The following is a 26,375-nucleotide window of genomic DNA, read 5'->3' as shown; positions in this document are numbered from 1 at the left end:
CTGGTGCGATGCGCAGACTGGGACGGTAGACAGAGCCTGGTGCACCGCATCAAACGTACGGAGAAATGCTTCCTGAGGTACGTTGTAGGCATCCGAAACGCTGTCGCCTCCACTCGCAAGGAGGATATAGGTCGCAAACTACAACTAGGGAAGATTCGCTGTAGGTGCAAAGAGAAGCTTCAAACACTTTCTTCGCACAAATATCATTCCTACGAATACGAAGACAATCCAATGGAGAGTGAAGAGGCAAGAAACGCAGAAAGGAGACGAACAGAAGCGGTCAGGTCGATGTATCACTATGTCGCGGTCAAAATGAAGCACTTCATTGCTGACATTGTTGATGAATGCATCAAAACACTAGGCACAGTTTCGTGTCAGTATGCCATGGTTGGAATGGGGTCGATATGCAAGGAGGAAATGACGCCATACTCCGACCTGGAGTTCGCCATTTTGGTGGAAGAAGGGAAGTGTACAGATGAAAACAAGATCTACTTTCGCACCCTCACCCATTTACTTCATTTGAAAGTCTTAAACGTAGGGGAGACGATCTTGCCATCTATGACAATCAAAAGCCTAAATGACTTCAAAAACAAGGAAAATGACTGGTACTACGATAATACGACACCTCACGGATTCAGCTTTGACGGCTCCATGCCCTGGGCAAGCAAGACAGCCCTCGGTAGAGACCCGACCTCGGCCAAACCTGCCCTAGAACTCATCATGACTCCTAGTGAAATGGCGGAGCTTCAAAAGGACGAGCGATCGGTGAAAGAAGGGTATCACCTAGCCGATGTGCTTTGTAACGTGACTTTGATCTCAGGTGAGGAAACCTTAGTAGAGACTTACAGAAGCAGGGTCCAGGAGCTGCTCGATCTTCCCTCTCAAGTAAGGCTTGGCTTGACGATTAGGGCCGAGAGAGCGTTAAAGTCATTGGCAGAATTTTCCATAGCAAGGGAATCTATTTTGAAACATTTTTCCGTGTTTGGCGGCCCGGTTAACGTAAAGAAAGTTTTATATCGTTTGGGTAGTTTGGTGGTGGAATCACTTGGTGTATTGTTCAACTGTATCGGAGAAAGTGTAGACAACACTCTGAGGAATCTATTGCGGATCGACGCTTTGACCCCTGAGGCACATCATAATCTTAGTACAATCGTTGCAATTGTGGATGAACTGCGCCTGTACACATACTTTGCGAACAGAGCACAACGAGGATTGGTCGGATATAATTCGTTTATGTCTGACTATAAGGTTTACAATACGTGTTACCGTAAACACCACGTCATCTGGCGTCGGTTGCTCTACACGCTCATACCACTCAATACCTGTTTGAATAATTTTCTCACTGCGGTAGACAAAGCAGTTCATGCTTCCGTCATCAGGTCCCTCACAGGCAAAGTTGATATGAGAGAGCTGTTACATCATTTCTCTGGAATTTCACGCTCCACTTTCAACAATGATACATATAATGCTGATCCCATAACTACCTATGTTGTAGCATTTTTATTGAACGACGACTCTGTGTTATCCCCTTTACATTTCCTATGGGAAGATGTCCCATTTGTTGATTCGGCTGTAAAGCTTTTCACAAAGTTCTTGAAAATGCCAGATGATAGTCATTCTACTTTTATGATGACTTGGTTAGGTGCTTTTAATAAAGTAGAGCATCGGGTTCGAGAGATTTGCAACGATACGCTCCCTTTTGACTTCGGTGTTCCTTTTGCTACATTAATGTACTGCATGGCTGCTTACAACTTTTACTGGACAAGAGATTTGTCATTGGCACGTGAAATGCTAGACCTTGCCATCAATAGCGACAAGAACCCAAGGTCCAGTATTTTTCCTCGTGAAGACGTCATATGGGCCTTCCGCACATGTTGTACAGATACCATAAGTAGATTGTCGGCTGCTCTTGGTGATTTCAGAACTGTGGTCCAGTATCTGGAGAAAGAGCTCCAGTTAGAACGTGAATACAATCGACAAAAAGAGATGACAACTCGTTACCTGCTGTGGCAGTCGTACACCGAGCTATCTATGCCAGAGGAAGCAGAGAAACACAGGCTGGCATGGATAAACTGTTTACATCCACTTTTATCTGAAGCTGTCATAATGCTACAGGACAGAATTTCATTTGATGACGTCCAGAGGCACACCCTTGAAGACGGACTGCAAAGGTTCGAAGAAGCTGTCCACGCCGACAAATTCGTCATACCATGGGATATTGCAGTTTATGTACTGAACTACTCGGTGCTGTTGGAAAACCAAAGGCGTCACACAGAGGTTAACTGGCTGTTAGAAACTGCACTGGACAAACTGGAACAATGCGAAGTCGAGAATGATTTTGATACTAAGGAATATCCAAGAATGGTTGTTTTACAAGTTGCTTGTTTGTTCTACATGAGGCAGGGTAATGTAGAAAAATCTTTAGGGTGCCTGCAAACTGTTCTCAAATGCTCAACATATATACATAATGATCATAATGTCAACATGTACATTGATCAAGCCAGCATGAACCAGATTGGCTTCCTCACCGTTGTACTGAACCTCCAACACAGCATTGGGTACAGTGAAGAAGTGAAGAAGAACGTACTCGCTGACATAGACAGGATCTGTTCCACTATATTGTTTCGTGCACAAACATTTGGGCCAGAACTAGTTCAAACGTGCACTGACTGTTTGTATGCCTATGGAATGATATTAGAGAACATTGGAGAAACCCTGGCAGCAGTAGAAATGTTTCATGTCGGACTGAAGATCTGTACCTCGCACATACCCTCTGCCAGAGCGCTTGTTTTCCTGGCGGCTATGTTCAGAGCTCGTCGACTGTTGTAAAGGAAACTGTCAGGAACAATACTGAAATAATTAGAATTGGTCAAACTGATGTAGAATTGTTTTCCTTGGATTCCTTTGTAAATTTTCCTTCGTTCAGTGAGATTTGATTTATGTCTTGTGTAGCTTTGATTGTCTACTAGCTTAGTTGACACAATTATATCAAGTCCGTATTAAAGTGAGGATGAACTTTGTATTTATCATTTCAAATATTGTAAACAACATTTAAGAGTAATGTGTGAAATGTCAATGCAATATTTACAGGGGAATGAAAATAGACAAGCGCTCATGTGGCGCCAATGAAATATCAAATGTGTTCCATCAATTTATTCTGTATTTGTTGATTTTGGATAATTGATACATATACATATAACAACATAATTTGCCCATACATCTTTGCTTACACTTCAATCTGATTAGTAGAACCTTGTACCTCCACATATACAGAACGCGTATACCGTAACTAAGGGCTGCTCGATCTGTTGTGATGTTTTAAGCTGGCCTTTGTAAATCATACAGTGCCAGATACAACACGACGATAAGCGATATCTGTTGCTATCAAACCCCAGAAACATTTGACAGATACCACTGTACTCTTATAATTACTTCATAAGAATTAGTCACCACTACCCCCCCCCCCCCCAACCCTCTTTCGTATTCTTTTTTTTGTACTGCAAGACATTTGCTTTTTTTTTAGTCTGGCTGACCTACGTTTGAGAAAGATTTGTAATTATAGCGCTGTTTGTGCTTTCAAAACATGCCTTTACAGTCAAATTACATAGAATCGCTTAATGTCGGCTTCAACGAGAACATTAATACGTTATCGTCATATGACCTGGCGTAAAAGGAAGTGAAAGTTTGATTGTTATTACCGAAACTATGCAAAATGAGGAAGGGTGAAGTCATCGCTTTATCTAATGTTTATCTATGTTATACCACGCTGTTTAAAATTAGCTTCGTTGCATATTCAAGAGGAAGTGGAACCGAGTTAACCTGAAAGTTTATCTTCGTTGCAATTGGTAGATGCCTGTGATGAATTTCTTTAAAAGGTGAATAGAACGTTAATAACTTTGGATAATATCTTTCCTGTAATGTAAAAGGACATTTTACGGTTCTCACGTAAGCATAACAATACTTCTGAACCCAGCGCCACTACTGCCTTGCTGACTACCCTGAATGTTTCAGTCTCATAAAAAAAGCCGTTTGAAAACGTATTTCTGATAAAAATGGTTAATATATATTAAAGCTGCACAATAGTGGATGAAGGTAAAGTTAGAAATCGAATACAAACCAATCATTACCTAACATTGGGCCCTTCCATTCTTCCATTCAAGGTCTAAATGTTGTCTCCTTAAAGGGATAACGCTTCATCTAAACTAGAACTGTAAAATATACCATGATGGTAGTTACATTCAAACGGGGAGATATATGATATTGTGCACATGCAAACAAACTGAATGATTCCCAGTCATTCGCATTTGTGTCGTGATGTTCCCGTTCTCCTCCTCGTTCCCCTACGTTCGCAGCGTCATTTGTTTGCTAGTGCATATTACCAAAATGTAATAAAGCTGTTGTACCTTTCTGCTATTTGTTCCACTCATGACACTACTCAAACACTTCAATACATATTTGCAAACAAGTATCGGGGGTCCATTAGCACGCAAATGGTCCCCTAGTACAAATACGAAATTCTATCTTTACTTCACATGTTCCCTTTTAAATGGTATATAAAGTGTAACTACTTTGCCATATATAGAATAGAGGAAGGGTTCCTGCCTACCATAATGGCTGCTTTGTCGGATCAGTTTCTTGCGGTAGATGTACTATTTTCTCACGGTTTATTAGACATTGCGGAGGAAGCGTACGCGCAGATTCTAAAACATGCTGTAGAGATGGATGACAAGCCGTTGGAAGTTGCCGCCCTAAAAGCCATTGGAGACGTGTATCTCCACAAGAGCCGGATCAGTAAAGACGGTAAAGACTTCACCAAAGCCTCGGCCTTGTACAACGCGGCACTGGTGCGATGCGCAGACTGGGACGGTAGACAGAGCCTGGTGCACCGCATCAAACGCACAGAGAAATGCTTCCTGAGGTACGTTGTTGGTATCCGAAACTCTGTCGCTTCTACGCGCAAGGAGGATATAAATCGTAAACTACAACTGGCGAAGATTCGCTATAGGTGCAAAGAGAAGCTTCAGACGCTTTCTTCGCAGAAATATCATTCCTACGAATGCGAAGACAACCCAATGGAGAGTGAAGAGGCAAGAAACGCTGAAAGGAGACGAACAGAAGCGGTCAGGTCGATGTATCGCTATGTCGCGGTCAAAATGAAGCAATTCATTGCTGACATGGTGGAAGAGTGCATCAAAACACTAGGCACAGTTCCATGTCAGTACGCCATGGTTGGAATGGGGTCGATTTGCAAAGAGGAAATGACGCCATACTCCGACCTGGAGTTCGCCATTTTGGTGGAAAAAGAGAAGTGCACAGATGAAAACAAGACCTACTTCCGCACCCTCACCCATTTACTTCATTTGAAAGTCTTAAACTTAGGGGAGACGATCCTGCCATCTATGGCAATCAAAAGCCTAAATGACTTTGACAACAAGAAAAATGACTGGTACTACGACAATACGACACCTCACGGATTCAGCTTTGATGGCTCCATGCCCTGGGCAAGCAAGACAGCCCTCGGTAGAGACCCGACGGCGTCCAAACCTGCCCTAGAACTCATCATGACTCCTAGTGAAATGGCGGAGCTTCAAAAGGACGAGCGATCGGTCAAAGAAGGGTATCACCTAGCTGATGTGCTTTGTAACGTGACTCTGATCTCAGGTGAGAAAACCTTAGTAGAGACTTACAGAAGCAGGGTCCAGGAGTTGCTCCATCTTCCCTCTCAAGTTAGACTCGGCTTGACAGTTAGCGCCGAGAGGGCGTTAGCGTCCTTAGGGGGATTTTCTATAGCGAGGGAATGTATCTTAAAGCAGTTTTCCTATTTGGGTGACCCGGTTAACGTTAAGAAAGCTTTGTACCGCTTAGGTAGTTTGTTAGTGGAATCACTTGGTTTATTGTTCAACTGTATCGGAGAAAGTGTGGACAACACTCTCAGGAATCTTCTGCGGATCGACGCTCTGACCCCAGAGGGATATCATAATCTTAGTACAATCGTTGCCATTATGGATGAACTGCGTCTGCATACATACTTTGCGAACAGAGCACAGCGAGGATTGTTGGGATATAATTGGACCTTACATGATCCCAGCGTTTACAGTACATATGCCGGAAAACACCACGTCATCTGGCGTCGGTTGTTCTACACGCTGATACCGCTACATGACTGTTTGAATAAGTTCCTCACTGCGGTAGACAAGGCAGTTCATGTTTCTGTCATAACGTCCCTCGCAGGCAAAGTTGATATGAGTGAGCTGCTACGTAATTTGACTGACATTTCTCGCTCTGCTTTCAACAAAGACACATATAGGGCTAATCTTGTGACTGCCTCTATAGTAACATTGTTATTGAGTGACCTGGTTCCTTCATATTATTACCTCCTACAAGAGGACGTCCAACCTGTCATTCCGACTGTAAACTTAGCCAAGTATGGGTTAAATAAGAACAAGATGCCACCTTGTGATTTCAAGTGGTTCCGTACTACTTTTTTGACGAACTTTTTGGGTTTCTTTTACAAAACGGAACATCAGCTTAAACATGTTTCCAACACCCCATTGACGTTAGGGTTGGGTGATCACATTGTTACATCAGTATACTGCTCACATGCTACTAACTTTTACTGCGCAAGAGATATGCGATTGGCACGTGAAATGCTAGACCGTGCCATCAATGAAGACAAGAGCCGGATGCATAGTAATCATCCTCCAGGACACATGAGATGGGCTTCACCCGAAAGATGTGCAGTTACCATCGGCAAATTGTCGGCTGCTCTTGGTAATCACACAACTGCTGTGAAGTATCTCGAGGAAGATCTCCAGTTAAAACTGTCCTCAAATGACCGCGAATACCGTCGAGAAAATGAAATGACAACTCGTTTCCAGCTGTGTCAGTCCTATACTGAGCTTTCCATGCCAGAGGAAGCCGAAAGGCACAGGCTAGGGTGGGTAAACGGTTTACATCCACTTTTATCAGAAGCTATCCTTATGCTTCAGACAACCACTTCCCTTGATGATGTCCAATGTCATGCCGTTGAAGAAGGAATGCAAACGTTTGCAAAAGCTGTAGAAGCTGACAAATATGTCCTTCCGTGGGACATTGCAGTTTATGTACTGAACTACTCGGCATTGTTGGAAAGCCAAATGCGTCATGTCGAGATTGGTCGGCTGTTCGAAACTGCAATGGACGAATTGGAACAATGCAAACTCGAGAATGATTTTGACACAAAAGTATATCCAAGGATGGTGACATTGCAAGCTGCTTGTCTGTTCTACATGAGGCAAGGTAATGTAGAAAAGTGTTTAAAGTGCCTCCAAACTGTTCTCAAATACTCAACATATATATTCAATGATGATGAAGTCAACGTGTACACTGATCAAGCCAGCATGAATCAGATTGGCTTCTGCAGTGCGGTACTGAACCTCCAACACGGCATTGGGTACAGTGAAGAAGTGAAGAAGATCGTACTCGCTGACATAGACAGGATCTTCTCCATTATATTGTTTCGCGCGACAACATTCGGGCCAGCGCTAGTTGAAACGTGCGCTGACTGTCTGTTTGCCTCTGGAATGACATTGGCGAACATTGGAGAAACCCTGGCAGCGGTAGAAATGTTTCATGTCGGACTGAAGATTTGTACCTCGCACCAATCCTTTGCCAGAGCGCTTGTTTTCCTGGTGTCTATGTTCAGAGCTCGTCGACTGTTGTAAAGGAAACTGTCAGGAACACTACTAAAAGAATTAGAATTGGTCAAACCGATGTAGAATTGTTTTCCTTGGATTCTTTTGTAGCTTTTCCTTTGTTCAGTGACGTTTGATTTAAGTCTTCTATAGGTTTGTTTTGTGCCGCTTTGTTGACAGTTATACATATATCAACTCCGTATTAAAAAAGTGAGGTTGAACTTTGTATTTATCATTTCATATATCGTAAACAACATTTAAGAGCAATGTATAAAAGGTCAATGCAATACTTACTGGAGAATGAAAATAGACAAGCGCTCATCTGACGCCAATGAAATATCAACTGTGTTCCATTAATTTATTCTGTATTTGTTGATCTTGGATAATTGATATATACATATACATATAACAGCATAATTTGCCCATACCACTTTAGTTACACGTCAATCTAAACAGTAGAATCTTATATCTCCTTACATACAGAACGCTTATACCTTAACTAAGGGATGAAATGTTAGAAGGTTTTAAGCTGGGCTTTGTTACAATAAATCATACACTGCCAGATACAACGTGCAGATAAGCGATATCTGTTGCTATCAAACGCAAAAACATGTCAAAGATACCCTTGTACTTTTACAATTACTTCATAAGAATAAGTACCCCTTCCTCTTTCGTATTCTTTCTCTGTACTGCAAGCCCTTTAACTTTTTTTTTTGGGGGGGGGGGTCTGGATTTACTAAACCGAACAAAGGTAGCGTCTGCCTGACTTACTTTTGAGAAATATTTGTCATTAGACACTGTTTGTGCTTTCGAAACAAGCCTTTGCAGTCACATTACATAGAATCCCTTCATGTACACTTGAAGTGCGTAAAAGGAAGTGAGAGTTGGAGTGTTATTTGTATATTACCGAAACTATGCAAAATGGGGAAGGGTGAAGTCATCGCTCATATAACGGGACAGGCTGTTTAACGTTATCTAAGTTACACCACGCTAGCCTCGTTGTATACTCAAGGGGAAGTGGAACCGAGTCAATCTTACTCTAGCTCTACTCAAACTCATGTACATACACATGTACAAACAAGTCTTCGGACTCCATTAGCATAACAGTGGGAAGTCCCCTGTACATACGGCATTCTATTTTTACTGCACATGTTCCTTTTTAAATGGTATATAAAGATTAAACAACTTTCCCATAGAATAGATCAAAGTTTCGTGTCTACCACAATGGCGACTTTGTCGAATCAGTTTCTTGCGGTGGATATGCTCTTTTATCACGGGTTATTTGAAATTGCTGAAGAAGCATACGCACAGATTCTGAAACATGCTGTGGAGATGGATGACAAGCCGTTGGAAGTTGTCGCCTTAAAAAGTATCGGTGACGTGTATCTCCACAAGAGCCGGATCAGTAAAGACGGTAAAGACTTCACCAAAGCATCAGCCTTGTACAACGCGGCACTGGTTCGATGCGCAGACTGGGACGGTAGACAGAGCCTGGTGCACCGCATCAAACGTACGGAGAAATGCTTCCTGAGGTACGTTGTTGGCATCCGAAACCCTATCGCCTCTACTCGTAAGGAGGATATAAATCACAAACTACAACTGGGAAAAATTTGCCATAGGTGCAGAAAGAAGCTTCAAATGATTTCTTCACACAAATATCATGCCCACAAAGACAATCCAATGGAGAGTGAAGAGGCAAGAAACGCTGAAAGGAGACGAACAGAAGCGGTCAGGTCAATGTATCACTCTGTTGCAGTCAAAATGAAGCAATTCATTGCTGACATGGTTGAAGAGTGCATCAAAACACTAGGCCCAGTTCCATGTCAGTGCGCCATTGTAGGAATGGGGTCGATATGCAAGGAGGAAATGACGCCATACTCCGACATGGAGTTCGCCATTTTGGTGGAAGAAGGGAAGTGTACAGATCAAAACAAGATCTACTTCCGCACCCTCACCCATTTACTTCATTTGAAAGTCTTAAACTTAGAGGAGACGATCCTGCCATCAATGACAATCAAAAGCCTTAATGACTTCAACAACAAGAACAATGACTGGTACTACGACAATACGACGCCTCAAGGATTCAGCTTTGACGGCTCCATGCCCTGGGCAAGCAAGACAGCCCTCGGTAGAGACCCGACGGCGTCTAAACCTGCCCTAGAACTCATCATGACTCCGAGTGAAATGGCGGACCTGCAAAAGGACGAGCGATCGGTCAAAGAAGGGTATCACCTAGCTGATGTGCTTTGTAACGTGACTTTGATCTCAGGTGAGAAAACCTTGGTAGAGGCTTACAGAAGCAGGGTCCAGGAGTTACTTGATCTTCCCTCTCAAGTAAGGCTTGGCTTGACTGTAAGGGCCGAGAGGGCACTAGCATCCTTGGGGGATTTTTTCATAGCAAAGGAATCCATTTTGAGGCAGTTTACCATTTTAAGCGGCCCGGTTAATGTTAAGAAAGTTTTATATCGTTTAGGTAGTTTGATGGTGGAATCGCTTGGTTTACTATTCAACTGTATCGGAGAAAGTGTGGGCCACACTCTGAGGAATTTATTGCAAATCAATGCTTTGGGCCCAGACGGATATCATAATCTTAGTACAATCGTTGCCATTGTGGATGAACTTCGCTTGCATACATACTTTGCGAACAGAGCACAGCGAGGGTTGTTGGGATTTAATTCGACGATGAATAACTTTAAGGTTTACAATACGTGAGACCGTGAATACCACGTTATTTGGAGTCGATTGTTCTACACGCTCATACCACTACATGTCTGTTTGAATAAGTTTCTCACTGCGGTAAACAAAGCAGTTCATGCTTCCATCATCAAGTCCCACACCGGCCAAGTTGATATGTTCGAGCTGTTTCATCATTTGACTGACATTTCTCGCTCTGCTTTCAACAAGGACACATATAGAGCTGATCCTATGACTGCCCTTACAGTAGGATTGTTATTGAGTGACCTTGGCCCAGGAGAAGACGTGTCATTTGTTGTAAAGTTTGTCAAATATATCTTCGACGTGACAAAGAGGACACCTGTTGATGTTCACGTGATTTTCTCTGCTTCTGCAACGCCTGTTTTGGGTCTCTTTTACAAGATTGAGCATTTTTGTCGCAAGTTTTGCAACGGCCCGCTGACGTTTGGGTTCGGTGGTCCTTTTGTTACATTTATGTATGGCATTGCTGCTGCTCTGTTTTACTGCACAGGAGATTTGCGATTGTCACTTGAAATGCTAGACTTTGCCATCAATGAAGACAAGAAACACACATACCGTAGTTATCCGCCTGGGTACATAGGATGCGAATTACGCAAAGAGGCTTGCGTAGTTCCAATCGGCAGATTGTCGGCGGTTTTTGGTGATCACACAACTGCTGTTAGGTATCTCGAGGAAGATATTCAATTAGAGCGGTCCTCAAATAAACGCAAATACAATAGAGAAAACGAGATGACAACTCGTTTCCAGCTGTGGTGGTCCTACACTGAGCTATCCATGCCAGAGGAAGCAGAGAAGCACAGGCTGGGCTGGATCAACTGTTTACATCCACTTTTATCGGAAGCGGCTCTAATGATAGAGGAAAACACTACTTCGGAATCCCATGGCGATGTCCAAAGTCAAACCATTGCAGAACGATTTCACAGGTTTGGAGATTCTTTCCAAGCTGACAAATCAGTCGTGCCATGGGACATTGCCATTTATGTACTAAATTATTCAAAGCTGCTGGAAACTCAGAAACGCTATGAAGACATAGATCGACTGTACGATACAGCGCTGAACAAACTGAAGCAATGGAATGCCTCAGATAGCTTAGACACGAAAGTGTATCCAAAAATGATCACCCTGCAGGCTGCATGCCTCTTTTACATGAGACAATGCAATAATGGAAGAGTTTTGGAGTGCCTCGAAAGCGTCCTTAGTTACTCGACACTGATCCCCCTCCATGATGAGGCCTGCGCCTACAAGGATCAGGCCACGATAAATTACGTTCGCTTTTTCACTGCAGCTCTGCATTTGCAACACAACATAGAGCACAATGAATACGTCAAGACGACCTTATTGGCTAACATCGACGAAGTTTGTTCCATCGTATCATTCCGTGCCACAACGTTCGGGCCGAAGATTGCCGAAGAGTGTGTTGACTGTGTGTATGATTTGGGGAAGAACCCTGGCAGCGGTAGAAATATTTCATGTCGGACTGAAGATTTGTGTATCGCACGATTTCTTTGCAAAAGCGCTTATTTTTCTGGCGTCTATGTTCAGAGCTCGTAGAATGCTACTGGGGATTCAGAATATTAACACTATGTAACGTGTTCTAATCCAACAATAACTGTGTTTCTTGCATACATACTGTTTATATTTATTCACCCCGGTGGTCTAATGTTTTAAGAGTGTTCATGTATTGATATTAAAGGGACTAGAAGTACTGAATGATAATAAATCTGGATTTGTACCACGAAAGTTTTATCGCAGATCTCATTTGTTTTCTGTAATTGTAATTTTGTTTGTGTAAATTAATGCAATACTAGTAATTCGTTTTGAGAAGGGGGTTTGACAGCCACCAACAATCGACAAAATCTCAACTATATGAATGCAAACATCAACCAGCACCAACCGGTGCAGTTTGTTGCCTGGAGCTGTGATTTTTTATTTAGATGAAACATTCGCAGTGATTACTGCAAATCTCTTCTTCAAAAATCTTAATAATTGTACATTGGTTGACGGTAGCGCTGCAATTTCCATCAAAGCTATCTTCTACATGTATCTAATTTGGGACGAGAAGTGAGGACATGACATTTCTGGCGCGGCCATTTTGTTTGACCACACGGAAAATTGGAGAAAAATTCGCAATTGCCGCAATAATTTGTCGCCAACAGGCGCTGGGTAGTTAGATATCCTTGGAACACAGCTAACAGCCTAGCATACAATGACGGCAAAAACGTTACTTCGCATTTTACTATCATGTACTGAAATGGGGAAATCACCATATACGTCTTTAAAATATTAGTGTCCTGATGTTAACATTCCACGACAAGTGTCCCATTAAACAAAGGACGGGCGTTATATCATACACAGATTTGTTGTTGATAAAGTCAATACTCTCATGACGCACACGTGTCTGGTGTACCTTGAACGTACAAAGACGAGCCTGTGAAAGGTGAAGAGGTACAAAACGCTGAAAGGATAAAGGGCGATGCCATGAGGTCACTTTATCATCAAATTGGCACGAGAATCAAACAACTCACTGTGGACTTTACACTAGAATGCATCGATTCAAGCAATGGAATCCTGAGTCAGCACGCAAAATAGGTGTGGGCCAAATACTAATAGATCTAGTCTTCATCTAGACAATCATGGAGATAATGCCACCTGATTATACATGACTGTGATTTTATCTACCCGATAACTAGTCCCTTGGGGTGCTGTACCAGTTTTTGGTCCACACTAAAGCGCTGTTTACCGACCAGCTTTACATCACTCACTAATCATTTTCGCGTCCGCGAGGTACATGTGTGATGCCCGGGCCCAGTAGCAGAAACGGAATTGATCGAAGAATTGATAGTAAAAAGTGTCAGGGTTTCAAGGATTTCACAGCGCCAGCTTTTAACACACGTTGAATCTTTAATTTATTTAAATGACGACAAATGAAGTCACACAATGCAATGAATTCAACAAACATTAATATGTATAAAACAAACCATATATATAAAACATAAGGTAGTCGTCATATATAGAAATAGATAGATAGATAGATAGATAGATAGATAGATAGATAGATAGATAGATAGATAGATAGATAGATATAGATATTTCTATAGATAGATATAAATATAGATAGATAGATAGATATAGATAGATATTTATATAGATAGATAGATAGATAGATGATTTTGACGTTAGAAATGTGTCTAAAGATGTTAACTAAGATGAACGTCAATTGAGAAATCAACTAAGATTAAAGTCAATTGAGAAATCAAGAGAGCAGCATGAGAAAATGATTGTGTAAATCAGATTGCTGCACAGGAAATGATGCAGGAAAACTCTACTCCGCATAAAGTCCGTGTCATTCGTCAAATTCAAAGCAGACTTGGCTAATAATTAAAGACTACATATGTATTAATAACAGTCTCTTGATAACACACATGGTTACCACTTTTGCCTTACGTAGACAACATTCTAATAAAAAAAGTGGGAAAAACATGCCAGTTATACAGAAAATTTTCAAACTGATTCATGTTTTTACATTACATCTACCCAATCTAGAAACATAATATCGAGCTTCACTCAAACTGATGTTTTTTGCTTATTTTCCTTCATATTCCGTTCTATCCTCTTTAATAATTTGTCCTATTCCTCTATGTTTTATTCGACTGTGTTAAAACATGTCAATAGATCTTCCTCTATTTAAAAAATCCAGCTTTGCATTTTACCATGATTGATTGGTTGCGACCTTTGCTAATGGTCTATGACTTTGACGTTTCTTTTGTTACATGTAAATTTATTCAGATTAAAAGATAACTTGCTTACCATCCTTAGATTTGGATTATGTACAACTACATGACTACAAAAAAACTTTCTTAATATGTAGTTGTGAGCAATAGACAACATGTCTTCATTCATAGTTAGAGTATAAAAGACCTGTTTCTTCCAGATCACTTCAGTGTCATTGACGAAGGATAGTGGATTCTATCCGAAACGTCTGACCGTTTCAAAACCATATCCAGTTGCTTGAGTAACTACTTTTTGGCGTCACATGCCTTCATACTTCAACAAAATGCATCAACTAACTGGCTAGAGATCATCGGGGGGCAACTTGTCCTATTAGCACATGTTTTACTGGCCCTGCTTTGTTTGATACACTCCTGATAGGCTGACGAGTCGACTATAAACTGCTGATGGGCTGATTATTACTGGCACTTTTGGTCAAATTAATCGGCACATTTCCCTCAAAATATTGACGAACGATTCTTAGAAACTGAAATGCTTCACTTATAGCCAAGGTGATAGCGCTATCAAAGCACGGTATTTTAGGGCACAGAAACGTCAACGTCTGCCAGGCTAAGGGATGACAGAGAAGCAATTTCTTCGTTCCTGTCCCTTGTTATCAGATTGACATGAGACGTGACATTTAAACGTGAATCAACGTCAATGGCTGTTGCTTTGATTTCTGTTCCGCCAAACTCAATTTTCAATTCTATATCTCGGTTTGTTCCTTTTGAGATATTTGGACTCCTGACAGTGATGCTACAGCCCTCAGGAATCACCCCTTTGTCGTCAACATACTTTGGATTCTCTGATTTTGTCATGTAGAAGTCAAAGGTAACTCGTGACTGGTCAGGCTCAACAGGGTAAAAAGTAAATGTCTTACTTTCACCAAGGCGGACTACCTCGTTGATTGTCAAGAGGGTAGAAAATATGTCTCTACACTTAGGGGTGCCAGCCTTTGTGTAAAACTTCTTACTGGTTGGATGATATCCCTCTATAAAATTCATATTCACTCCAACGCCGTATGTTCTTGCACTAATCCTTCTTTGGATGATCTTCGGTGTTTTTCCAAACATAACCGCACCCTTTACAATGGCCATGTCAGGTTCGGCTGGCACTAAGATACGGTAGTCATTCTTAAAGTTGTCTCTGATGGCCTTCTGCAGTACGGCAGACCCTGAAAACCCACCCACAAGGAAGAAATACTTCACGTTCCGCAACTGGGGCTTGCGAAGGAGATTGCGAATGTGCTCAACAATAGAACGTACTGCTGGCTCAAACATGTCTCTCATGATCCCACCTTTAAGGCAAAGATAGTCCCCATTAATCGTTACATCACCCCCCGGATACCGCTCTTCAATGGCTTCCTGGATATCATCGGTATTACGATGGGTAACAAAGCAGCGGTAGTAGTTCACAAAATTTGTTGTCAGCCTGATTCGAGTAAGCTTATCTTCGATGGGCCGTGTGGACCGTTTCTTCATCTCAAAGTCCCCAATGATGTCTAACCAGTCAGATGGATGTGAATTCTTAAAGTTATCAATAAAATCTTCCCCAAATATACTCTTGAGCCTCATCTCGAATTCTAGGTTGACTTGACCCCCACCCCATGCTCCACCTGTTGCACGGAAGATCTCGTGGATGGAATCGTCTGGTTGAATATGATGAGCGGTGATGTCAACAGTGCCTCCTAAACGAATGAAAACCATATCGGCGCCATCAGCACACATCAACATTTCCATTTCATCATTTCCGTCCCACAAAAGCTAGGGGGAAGCCTACAACACTTTCCCTCGACCACAAGAGCTATCTATAGATCTACCACTCAAAGTTCACGACTATAGCATGTCTAAAACCCGATACATGTATATCAAAACCGGAAGTTCCGCTGCAGTATCATAAGCCGCAAGATCTAATTGTTTCCAGGTCTCATCCTGACCTACCCATATACCAAACACCAATGCAATCCATCCAGGCCTTCTTGAATTATGCTCTTCATCCACAATCATACAAGCATAAATACACACACAAACACACACATACACATACAAACTCTACCGAAATCGTTTTTGGCAAAGGTAAATACATGTACAACATCGAAGGCTGAGAGCGGAGAGTTATCTTGACAAAAACATGATCACGGAAGCAGTATAAAAAGAAACGACCATATGAAATCTGCTTTATTTTATAAGTAAGTCACTGTGTATTTTTTGTGCCTCGCTGGTGTCAATTTTGAATTAAAAGGGGTTGGCCTCGGGAGTTAAATATAACGGGGGCCGCCCTAAGATGCCCGCTTTTTTACGCGCTTGAACTCACGGCGCTCTATCACTAGTTGCCAAAGAGTGGTCATCAAGTTTTGAACAATAAATTTTTAACACATTCATCTAGAGACCATCCTTGAATAAGGAAGGCATCCATACTGTTCATGAACCCTTCACCCTCCGCGTTACAACTGGCAAACGCTGAGGATGTTATCGTGAATATAATTTCCGATTTTGAGCTGCGTTAAACAGTGCGCCCTAACTTGCCCCGCTTTTGGAATTTGCTCTCTTCGGAAGCTGGTGACCAATTTAGACAAACATAAATAAAAATTCTAATTTTCTTATATATTAGCTTTCTTTTGACAGTAGAATTGTTATTGTGTGTGCTTCTTGTGAGGGCTAAATCTTTCACAATTCTGGTCGTGTTTTCATGGGCGAAATGCACTGAATGCGGCGGCCCGACTAACAAAATCATCACGAAAAACGACAACGCCCCCCCCCCCCCCAAAAAAACTCGTACTTAGTTGTGTACGTATTGGGAAACATATTCGACATCAGTCTGTTAAGTTTCATTTTTATAGACGGTACGAATCATTTGTTAGAGTAACAAATCTCAGTTTGGGCGTTCGCTCGTCTGCCACCTGCGGGGCCACACTCCCTGGTGAAAACAACGGCGGTGATGCTTACGTTGTTTTTTCTATGGCCGGTCTTCTACTCAACAAACATTTGTAGACAAATATTTGTAGTTTTTTGTGAAGCTTTATTTCTTATGTATATGACAGTTGTGTGGCTGTTTTAACTGGTTGTTTATTTATGGACACGAGCCACCAATGCAACAGTGGCAACAAACACGGCGTACTTATGCATAATAAGATCAGCAAAAAATCCGGGCATCTTTTTTTTTTTTAATCCGGGCATCTTAGGGCAGGGGGCATCTTAGGGCGGCCCCCGTTACAGCTCTACTTTTCGTATCCAACGTATCTGTAGTAGATATTAATTGTGACCTTCTCACTTCACAATCTCTCTATCATTGGCATGTACATGTACATGTACATGTACACTGTAAAACTGAAAAATGTTAATCATGAAACTCGACGACAATGGTTCACGACTGCATTTCTCTTCACGCAACTGCTAAATGTCTCAAGAAATTCAAATTTACACTTTTTCCGGAACGCTGCCGCGTTGAGCCGACCTCATCAGACCGGGAGTCCACGGAGACCAAAAGCCTGCACCTAGAGCTGACAGTGTGTGCTGAGAGAAGTGACGCGCGAACGACCACATAACCGGGCCTTTAGTATCTGTGATCGCCATAGCTAGTTGGCACTTTCGAACGGTCACTAGCACTGTCTTAAGTAGTGTGTTTCTATCATGGGCCTGCTAGCGCCTGCATTAAAGAAATAAAGAAAGACTAGAGTTCGGCGACCTCATCCCTCCATTAAATATTTAGAGCTTTTGTAACTTTTATGCAAACGACTTACACATTTACATTATTTATGCATTGTGATGTTCATCATTGACACATGTCACAAGTATCAAATTCCCATCATTAATCATTAAGCGCCTTTGCAATTTTTGCATATGTTATGAAAAATAAGTTCCTCATTTGCATATTTGGCATCTGCTTATATTCCAACTATCATAATTTACATGTGTTCCATTTATTGAAGTTAGATTATTGAAAACTATGGGATTATACATTGTCCTCATTACTTATGCAAATTAAGTCCTCATTTGCATAACATGTACATCGTTCATCGTTATGAACATCGTTGTCTAAGCTACCAGCATGCCTAATATGATGGCTATCCGTCGTTCCTTTCTGCAGTCATCTCCTTTGGAATGTCTTGACAAAAATACCCTGCAGTTCCAAAATTAAATGTTAAACTTTAAATTTGTCATGACGCTGAAAGCTATCTACCACCCAAATGTCAAGACCATATCATGTCCGGGACAAGGATAAATTGCAAAAACTGCTATGATAGAATACTGCATATCAATTATGCAAATGTACTCCTACTTTGCATAATTAGTATTGTATTTTGTACAACATTGTCAAAGGTACATACATACCAAAAATGATTAAAATCCATTGTTCCTTTCTTAAGTTATCCTCTTAAGAAGTTTTTGACAAAAATGCCCCTGATATCCCCAAGCTAGTTGCTAGGGGCCCAAACTTATGTCACTTCTTCCTGATCACAAGAGCTATCTAACAGCTAAAATTGTGACCACAGTTTGTTCAGAACACGAGATATAAAAGGCAACTATGTTTAATTTGTATTTCTCTTCTCTTCTCAGGCCTCAGTGGATGACTCCAGTGCTAGACTTCCACCCCCGGGTGATTTCCTTACTAGTGCTCATCTTACACGGTGTGTTACATCAGCTGCTGAAATAGAACTTTATGTCTCATATTTAGTATCTAAAGCATGTGGCTATGATAATGTAGACAACCGTTTTCTTAAATCCATATGTCCCTATATCTCTGACAAAATTGCACATGTTTTTAATTTGTCGCTAAATCACGGAGTCTTCCCTGAATCCTGGAAAAGAGCAAATACCAGGTACCAATTTTCAAAAAGGGGGACCCCGAGGATGTGTCGAATTACCGACCTGTATCCCTACTCCCCTCTCTGTCTAAAATCCATGAAAAAATTGTATTTAAACAATTGTACAATCACCTGATGTCCCCAAACTTATCATATCTCTCCAGTCTGGATTTATCCGTGGAGGCCAACTTGTTTGTGTAACTGACACAATTCTTGAAGCTCTTGACTCTAATAGAGAAGTCCGAGCGGTTTACTAGATTTTTCTCGGGCTTTTGATAAAGTTTGGCATAAAGGCCTCATTTTCAAGCTTCAATAAAATGGGGTCGAGGGCCCGGTTTTAAATTGGTTCCACAGCTATCTTTCTGATCGTGTCCAAATAGTAGCTATCAATGGTCAGCATTCAGATTGGTGTAATGTTCCCGCAGGCGTACCCCAGGGTTGTGTATTAGCCCCCCTCTTATTTCTTGTTTGCATCAATGATATGGTGGACGATTTATCAACTTGCCCATTTCTCTTTGCAGATGACAGCTCCTTAGTTGATATAGTGGATAGCCCAACCCAAACTGCGTCAAGTTTAAATTCTGATCTTAGTAAGATATCATCTTGGGCTTCCACCTGGCTTATGAAACTGAATCCTTTAAAAACTGAGAAAATGTGTTTTTCTAGGAAAATCAACCCCCCCTGTCATCCTCCCCTTTAATTGTGTCATTCAATCTGTAAAAGACCACAAGCATATTGGAGTTTTTGTCACGTCCACCATGTCTTGGGAAAACATATTACACACATGATTGCCAAAGTATCAAAATGTGTCCACACTGAACAAACTTAAATTCAAATTGCCACGACATGGACTCGAAGTTATCTATAAGTCCTTCATTCGTTCACTTCTTGAGTACGCCGACATAGTATGGCATGGCTGCACTATATCGGACTCCCGGCACATATATAGAGTACAACATAGATGCTCACTCACAGTATCAGGTGCTGTGAGAGGATCCTCATATTTGTCACTCCTTTCTGAACTTGGGTGGGAAAAACTGTCTGACCGTCGCCATATTCACTCTTTGACATTGTTTTATAAAATTGTTCATGGTCACACTCGTCATCTTTAGTCTCTGCCTCTACTCCCTACGACCTTCGTAACAAACACAATTTACAGCCACCGACTTGTACCACAACTCGTCACCAGAGGTCCTTTATTACGTATGCTACATATCACTGGAATGGTCTGGATATAGCTGTACGGTCATAAAATCCTTCAACAGTCAAAAATTACTTAGTAAAATTAGTTCGCCCTTCCCCTAACACACATTTTAGTCACGGCCCCAGGTACGGCTGCGTTTTACTCACACGCCTCTGCATCGGGACCTGTAGTTTGAACTTTAGCTTATATACACGTAATTTAGTCGATAGTCCTTCTTGTAGCTGTGGCTCCCGATGTGAAAGCGTTGTCCACTATCTATTGTACTGCCCTAACTACAACCAACTTAGAAAATCCCTTCTCTGTAATCTTCAAGACCTTGTAGGCTCAACCCTACAAAAGAAGGCGCTAAGAGCTCTGTTCAGTATCAAAACAACACTAGGAGAAACCAATCCTTCAATTTCAGTATATTGTAAATTATTTGATGCCTGCGCTGTCCCAATGTTGACTTATGGTGCAGAGGTATGGGGAAAAATTGGATTAAATGATAAGTCACCCATTGAACAAGTTCATCTGAAGTTTTGTAAGTCGTTATTAGGCGTAAGAAAAAAACTCAAGTAATCTTGCAACAAGGGCAGAACTAGGCAGGTATCCTCTGTGGATCGAAGTTTATACTAGATTGTATTCATACTATAAAAGATTAATTAAAGAAGTACCAAGAAAATAATAGCCTACAATTTGAAGCTTTTCTTGTACAGCAGGACTTACACAGTCGCAACATACCATGCTGGTTCTCCAATGTTAGTAAAATCCTGGAGGAGTCTGGTTTTGCCTATCTTTTGATTAACAGTGATCGCAACACATCTTTCTCTCCGTCCGAAGAAAACCAAAGACTGAAAGACAACTTTGTTCAAAATTTTTACTCCGAAATGAATTCTCCTGGTATAAAGGAAAACCAAGGTAATAAGTTAAGAACCTACAGAAAATTCAAGCTTACTTATGAAAGAGAAAAGTACCTAGAGATAATAAATTTTAGCTATCGCCGAGCCATGGCTAAATTAAGGATCAGCGATCATCCACTGCAAATTGAAGCTGGCAGATACACCCGAACTCCTCCTGATGATAGAATATGCATGTTTTGTAATAAGAATGTCAGATATATAGAAAATGAAATGCACTTTGTGCTAGAGTTTTCTCTGTACAATGATATGCGTAATAGCCTTGTACATGTTAAACGTATAAAAGAGAAATATACACACCTAACAAAGGTAGACTTGTTTAAATATCTGATGACATCCACTAACTATAACGTATTGGAAGAACTGTGTAAGTTCGTTTACTCATGTTTTAAAAGGAGGGGCGAAGCTTGTAGAAAATAGTTATAATTAGGATATATTATTGTTTATCTGTTGTTATTAACTTTATATCAAACTTAATGCAATTAGCCCTATGGGGCATGAACATGCAATAAACATCATTGTCATTATAGTTATAGTTAATATTAGCTTTGCTAGAATGCATTTACCACTGTGTCTTGTCTGATATGTATACCAATGAAAAAAAGAACACGAGATAGCAAAAACGGAAGTTATGTTGCAGTACCAAGGGAAGCCGCAAGGGGACCCAAAATCTAGTCATTTCCAGCTTTCATCACACCCTACCAACACACCGAGTATGAAACCAATCCACCCAGCCGGTCTTGGGTTATCTAATTCACACACACACACACACACACACACACACACACACACACACACACAAAAAAAACGCTAGTAAAAATATAACCTCCATGACATTTCATGGAGGTAATAAGTACATGTTTTGATGTTTGTAATAAAGCAGAGTTTTACAGGTCAAAGCTGAACGCTTGATTTCACGTCCTTTATGACGAAGCAATGATTTGCCTTATTGATAAATAAACTCCACATACATGAACATAGTTTTTGTGACATATTGACAGGTTGTGCTATGTCGCTACTCAAGCGTTCAAGAGATGGGAGGCATTTTCAGAAAACTCACCGCCACAGTCCACCACAATGTAACTCGTGCCGTTTCGTGCGATGGCATCTCGAACAAGTGCTTCCCCCTTCTCCTCAGCAAATTCAACAAGCTGTCGCTGACGACACCACAGGGACGCTGCCTCTGGTTCCAGGGCGATGATGAGTTGGTCAGGATTCGCAGGGCTTAGCAGATTAGCCTAAAGCGAACAAAAACATTGATAAACTAGAGTTCCACGACCCCATACCTTCGCAAAATGATTTTAGCCTTTAAAACTGGTGTATGGATTGTGTTTGTCATTAATAATGAAAATAAAGTCATCGTTTACGTGGATTATATTATTTGATCATTTCCTCCACCCAAATAACAGATGTACACAATGTATGTTAAGAAAGAAGGCTTTAATCGCATTTCCTGATAATTTATGCAAATGGGGTCGTCATTTGCATAATTAATGTTCAGTAATGTTCACCAGTACATAAAAGTACAAAGTCCCCATCATTTACAGCAATGGGATTATAGTATTTTCTCATTATTTATCCAAATTAGATCTATTTGCATAATATTTGTCTATTAACCGTCATCTCTTTCGAAGTTGCATATGTCGCATATTGCAATGGTCCAATAATGGAACATAAAAGGTTAAGACCATTTGCTCATTAATTATCCAAATTAATTTCCGATTTGCATTATTAATGCTTAAGTATATGAAGCATAACTAAAGCTATCTACATACAAAAAATATGACGATCCATCAACCCCTTCGTGTGCTATTCCCTTTCAAAGTCTGACTTTAGTGCTAAAACCCCTGCAGTTCCTAAACAAACCGCTGGGGGGCAACCTTATACCACTTAATCTCGGCCTCAACAGCTCTATCAGTAAAACATCATGACCACAGCATGTCCAGAAATTGAGATATCAAACCCAGAAGTTCCGCTGCAGTACAATAACAAGCCACTAGGGGGCCAAAATCTCACCAAGACCTACCACATACCAACTATGAATACAATCCATGCAGGCGTTCTTGAGTTATGCTGGTCTTCTACAAACACACACACTTACATACCTACATGCCAACGCTGCCCAAAATATAACCTTCTTGGCAAAGGTAAGATCCTTTTTGAAGTAGGGCTGTTCTCCGGATCATTTTAAACAATAAGTCATCAGTTCAATAAACATAGTTATGTCATTGATACCATGTCAGTTAATACTTTAACACTAATCATAATCATCATCATCTGTCATCCCGGGCGGGGGGGGGGGGGGCAAGACGATGCACAACCGTTCATTACAAGCACGGTGGAAAACTGGTGTGAAATATTGACTCACAGAATTAGTACACACAAGTCCCACAAGTGTACTAGTAGTTACATTAGATAAAACCATGGTAATTACGTAAATCTGAGAGGGAGAGAGAGAGAGAGAGACAGAGACAGAGACAGAAACCGAGACATCTATCGTACCTTGTACGCTGCATCTCTCATGAACTGGCGAGCACTAGGTTGCCAGATCGCTGGAACTGTTAGAACCCACTGTATGTCGTCTGTTGTGAAGTTTACATCCGTCCTTTCTCGCATGACGTCCAACGCCTGGTCCTTTAGAAAACGCAGGGCGTGGGCAAATACGTCTATCGCACGCAAACGTTTGCCATTTCTAGCAGTCAGGGTCGTGTCGCTTGTGATGGTCTGCAATGTGAAAAAAGTGCTTCTGAAAAAAGCTTGGCCGGGTTCGTCCAGGATATTTTGTCCATATTGTGCTAAAGAGGCACTATATAAGATCAGGACGATACAAAAATGAAATTTTCCTACCATTTTTTACATGGTAAGTAAAATCAACCCTATAGCATTGCATATCGATATTCAGGAGAATTTCATTGCACCATACGTACAAACTGTGATCTTCCCAGAGAAACATGCCAACATAAAGCTGATCACTGTCTTGTATGACTGACTGCACAGCAGAGTGTTTCAGAGAGTTTCATCGTAGTTTTTGCAAAACCAAATCCTTGCAAGATTTATTGCATTTTTTAAATGGAATTTAGCCTCAGCTTGTTGATACCCTATCAAATTTAGACTAAGACCACAGCAAGTAAATTTGATGGATGACATCCTCTGCAGACTGCAAAAATAGTGCGATAGACCGAAAAAAAACAAGATGGGTGAAAAAATAACAAGATGGCTACATTTTCAAAAATAGGCACTATAAAGTTGGGATTAATGTAACACGAATGATAGGGACAAAACATGGTATCAGAGCTAACAAGGTATTCATTCCTGACATTCAAGACACGTACTGGTGTGGTAAAAATGACACTAGTGTGGTAGACTGGCATCGCCACAACTCCTACATAAACCTAACTACAGTTCAAGAGCAGGTCAACACACATTTGCATACAGGGCAGCTGAAATATATAATACACTTAAACCTGAGACAAAACAAGCAACTACTCTTAAAGCCTTCAAACAGTCTCTGATATCATAACACTGACATCTGACATCTGATCCCAATGACTGTTCAATTACCTTATGAATTTTGTGATCTTGAGTTGTTATTGTGTATGGGTTGTTATTGGTAAGTTGCGTATATGATTTACTAATCCGAATTGGTTTATTTTTTCTTATGTTCAGTCCGATTGATCAGGACAAATGGCACTGACATCTGACCTCTGACCGCAATGACCGCCCAATGACCTTATGAGTTTGTGATCTTGAGTTGTTTTTGTTATTGAGTATGAGTTGTTATTCTTTTGAGTTCTCCTAGTTGCTTGTATGATTTACAAATCCGAATTGGATTATTGCTTTGTTATGTTCAATTCTCTGTTAGTGTTATTTTTGGTACTTTTGTTTCATTCGGTGGTTATAGCAAAGGACCAGGCGTTATGTCACCATATACACCTCGAGGCGGGTCATTAACCCTTAATTAATGCACCGTTAATAGTAGCCGACCCACTCTAATTCAACATCAACCGTTATCGTTGTATTGCTCGTGACGTTTTAAAAACTAGTTGTAACGCGTTAACCCTATCCAGACTTGGCTTTTTTGGGCCTTCGTAATTTCAAACCATTACCAAACTTGCAAGGAGTGATGTGCTTGTTACGTTTTAGAATTCCTGAACTTTTGATATCATTATAACGTAAAATGATGTCATTAATATGACGTCATTAATTTATTCTATTCTCTAAAATGGGTAATTCCCGTATTACCGAAAGCTATCACATAAAATGTTCACAATATAGGGCTTCTTATCAATATTTGAGTCTTCTAAGACTTCTTTTGGTCACCACAACGTCGTCAAAACTAACGTACCAAATATCATCAGGATCCATCCAAGGCTTCATGGTTCACAGACCGACAGACAAACAGACGCGCACACGCACACACATACACACACACGCACACACACACACACACACACTCACTCACACTCACACACACACACACTGAATACGCACAAACACGCCGAAAACATTTTGGTGAAAATAAATAAATATACAACCCTCGCAAGTTACATGTTTGTGTCACCAGGTCTGAAAAAACCGTGTCGAACATTATCGCGCCCAGTTATGACATAAGTCTCGATCTTACCTGTCCCTCACCTTCCTTGTATAGCTCCATCTTAAAAAGATCGAAGAAATAGAACTGCCTGTTATGATCGGCTCCTTCAAGCTGGGCATACTTCTCCTTTGCGTCGAAGCCAAAGCTGTGAAATTGCTGTTCGGTGTCCAAAAGCAGACAGGTTGGTGTTTTCAGCGCCTGGTAACCTTGATCATTTCCCCACGCTTTGTTCACTAATATTCCCCTTTCACCTTCACGATGGTTGAACGAAAATGCAAAACCACTGAATGTCGTTCCAAAGTCAATGGCTACTACAGCCATGTACTGGCTAGTTGATCTAGCCATGAGTCTGTCGTCCCTCTCTGGGAATTAACCGTGTTATGTGAGCAATAACGCCCTGAAAACGTAGGCGTCACACGTCGTAAGATGGCGGACGGAAAGTCCAGGCTATTTTTGTGACAATAGGTAACGGTAAACTTTCCCCTTTTACTGTTTGCTCCCATTATGTACAGAGGGGTTAGCAGTAGATGGCGACAAAACAGCTTAATGTCTTGTTTCACGGTTCAACCGACATGTTTATATTACGATACGCAGGTATACAGTACACTTGACACATGGATATAACTACCACGTTTAACAAACTCTGTTCTCAATAAGTGTGTCATGTGCATAAAGTAGGATAGTGTAATAGTTAAAATGACAATTTTAAGTCGTACACAGC

At 41.1% G+C, this 26,375-nt stretch overlaps 1 protein-coding gene across 1 annotated transcript; it reads right to left on the bottom strand.

Annotated features, from left to right (window-relative positions):
* Positions 1–14,426: 14,426 nt before the first annotated feature.
* Positions 14,427–26,000, bottom strand: LOC118424698 (heat shock 70 kDa protein 12A-like). Its single transcript, XM_035833382.1, has 4 exons — positions 25,685–26,000; positions 23,563–23,784; positions 22,121–22,298; positions 14,427–15,843 (listed from the first exon to the last, which is right to left on the bottom strand). The coding sequence occupies exons 1-4, from the start codon at positions 25,997–25,999 to the stop codon at positions 14,696–14,698; spliced, it is 1,863 nt and encodes a 620-aa protein (XP_035689275.1). The 5' UTR covers position 26,000; the 3' UTR covers positions 14,427–14,695.
* Positions 26,001–26,375: the final 375 nt, after the last annotated feature.

The sequence above is a fragment of the Branchiostoma floridae genome, chromosome 1, assembly GCF_000003815.2.
Source record: "Branchiostoma floridae strain S238N-H82 chromosome 1, Bfl_VNyyK, whole genome shotgun sequence".
Lineage (NCBI taxonomy): Eukaryota > Metazoa > Chordata > Leptocardii > Amphioxiformes > Branchiostomatidae > Branchiostoma > Branchiostoma floridae.
This window is presented reverse-complemented; position numbering and strand designations above follow the sequence as displayed.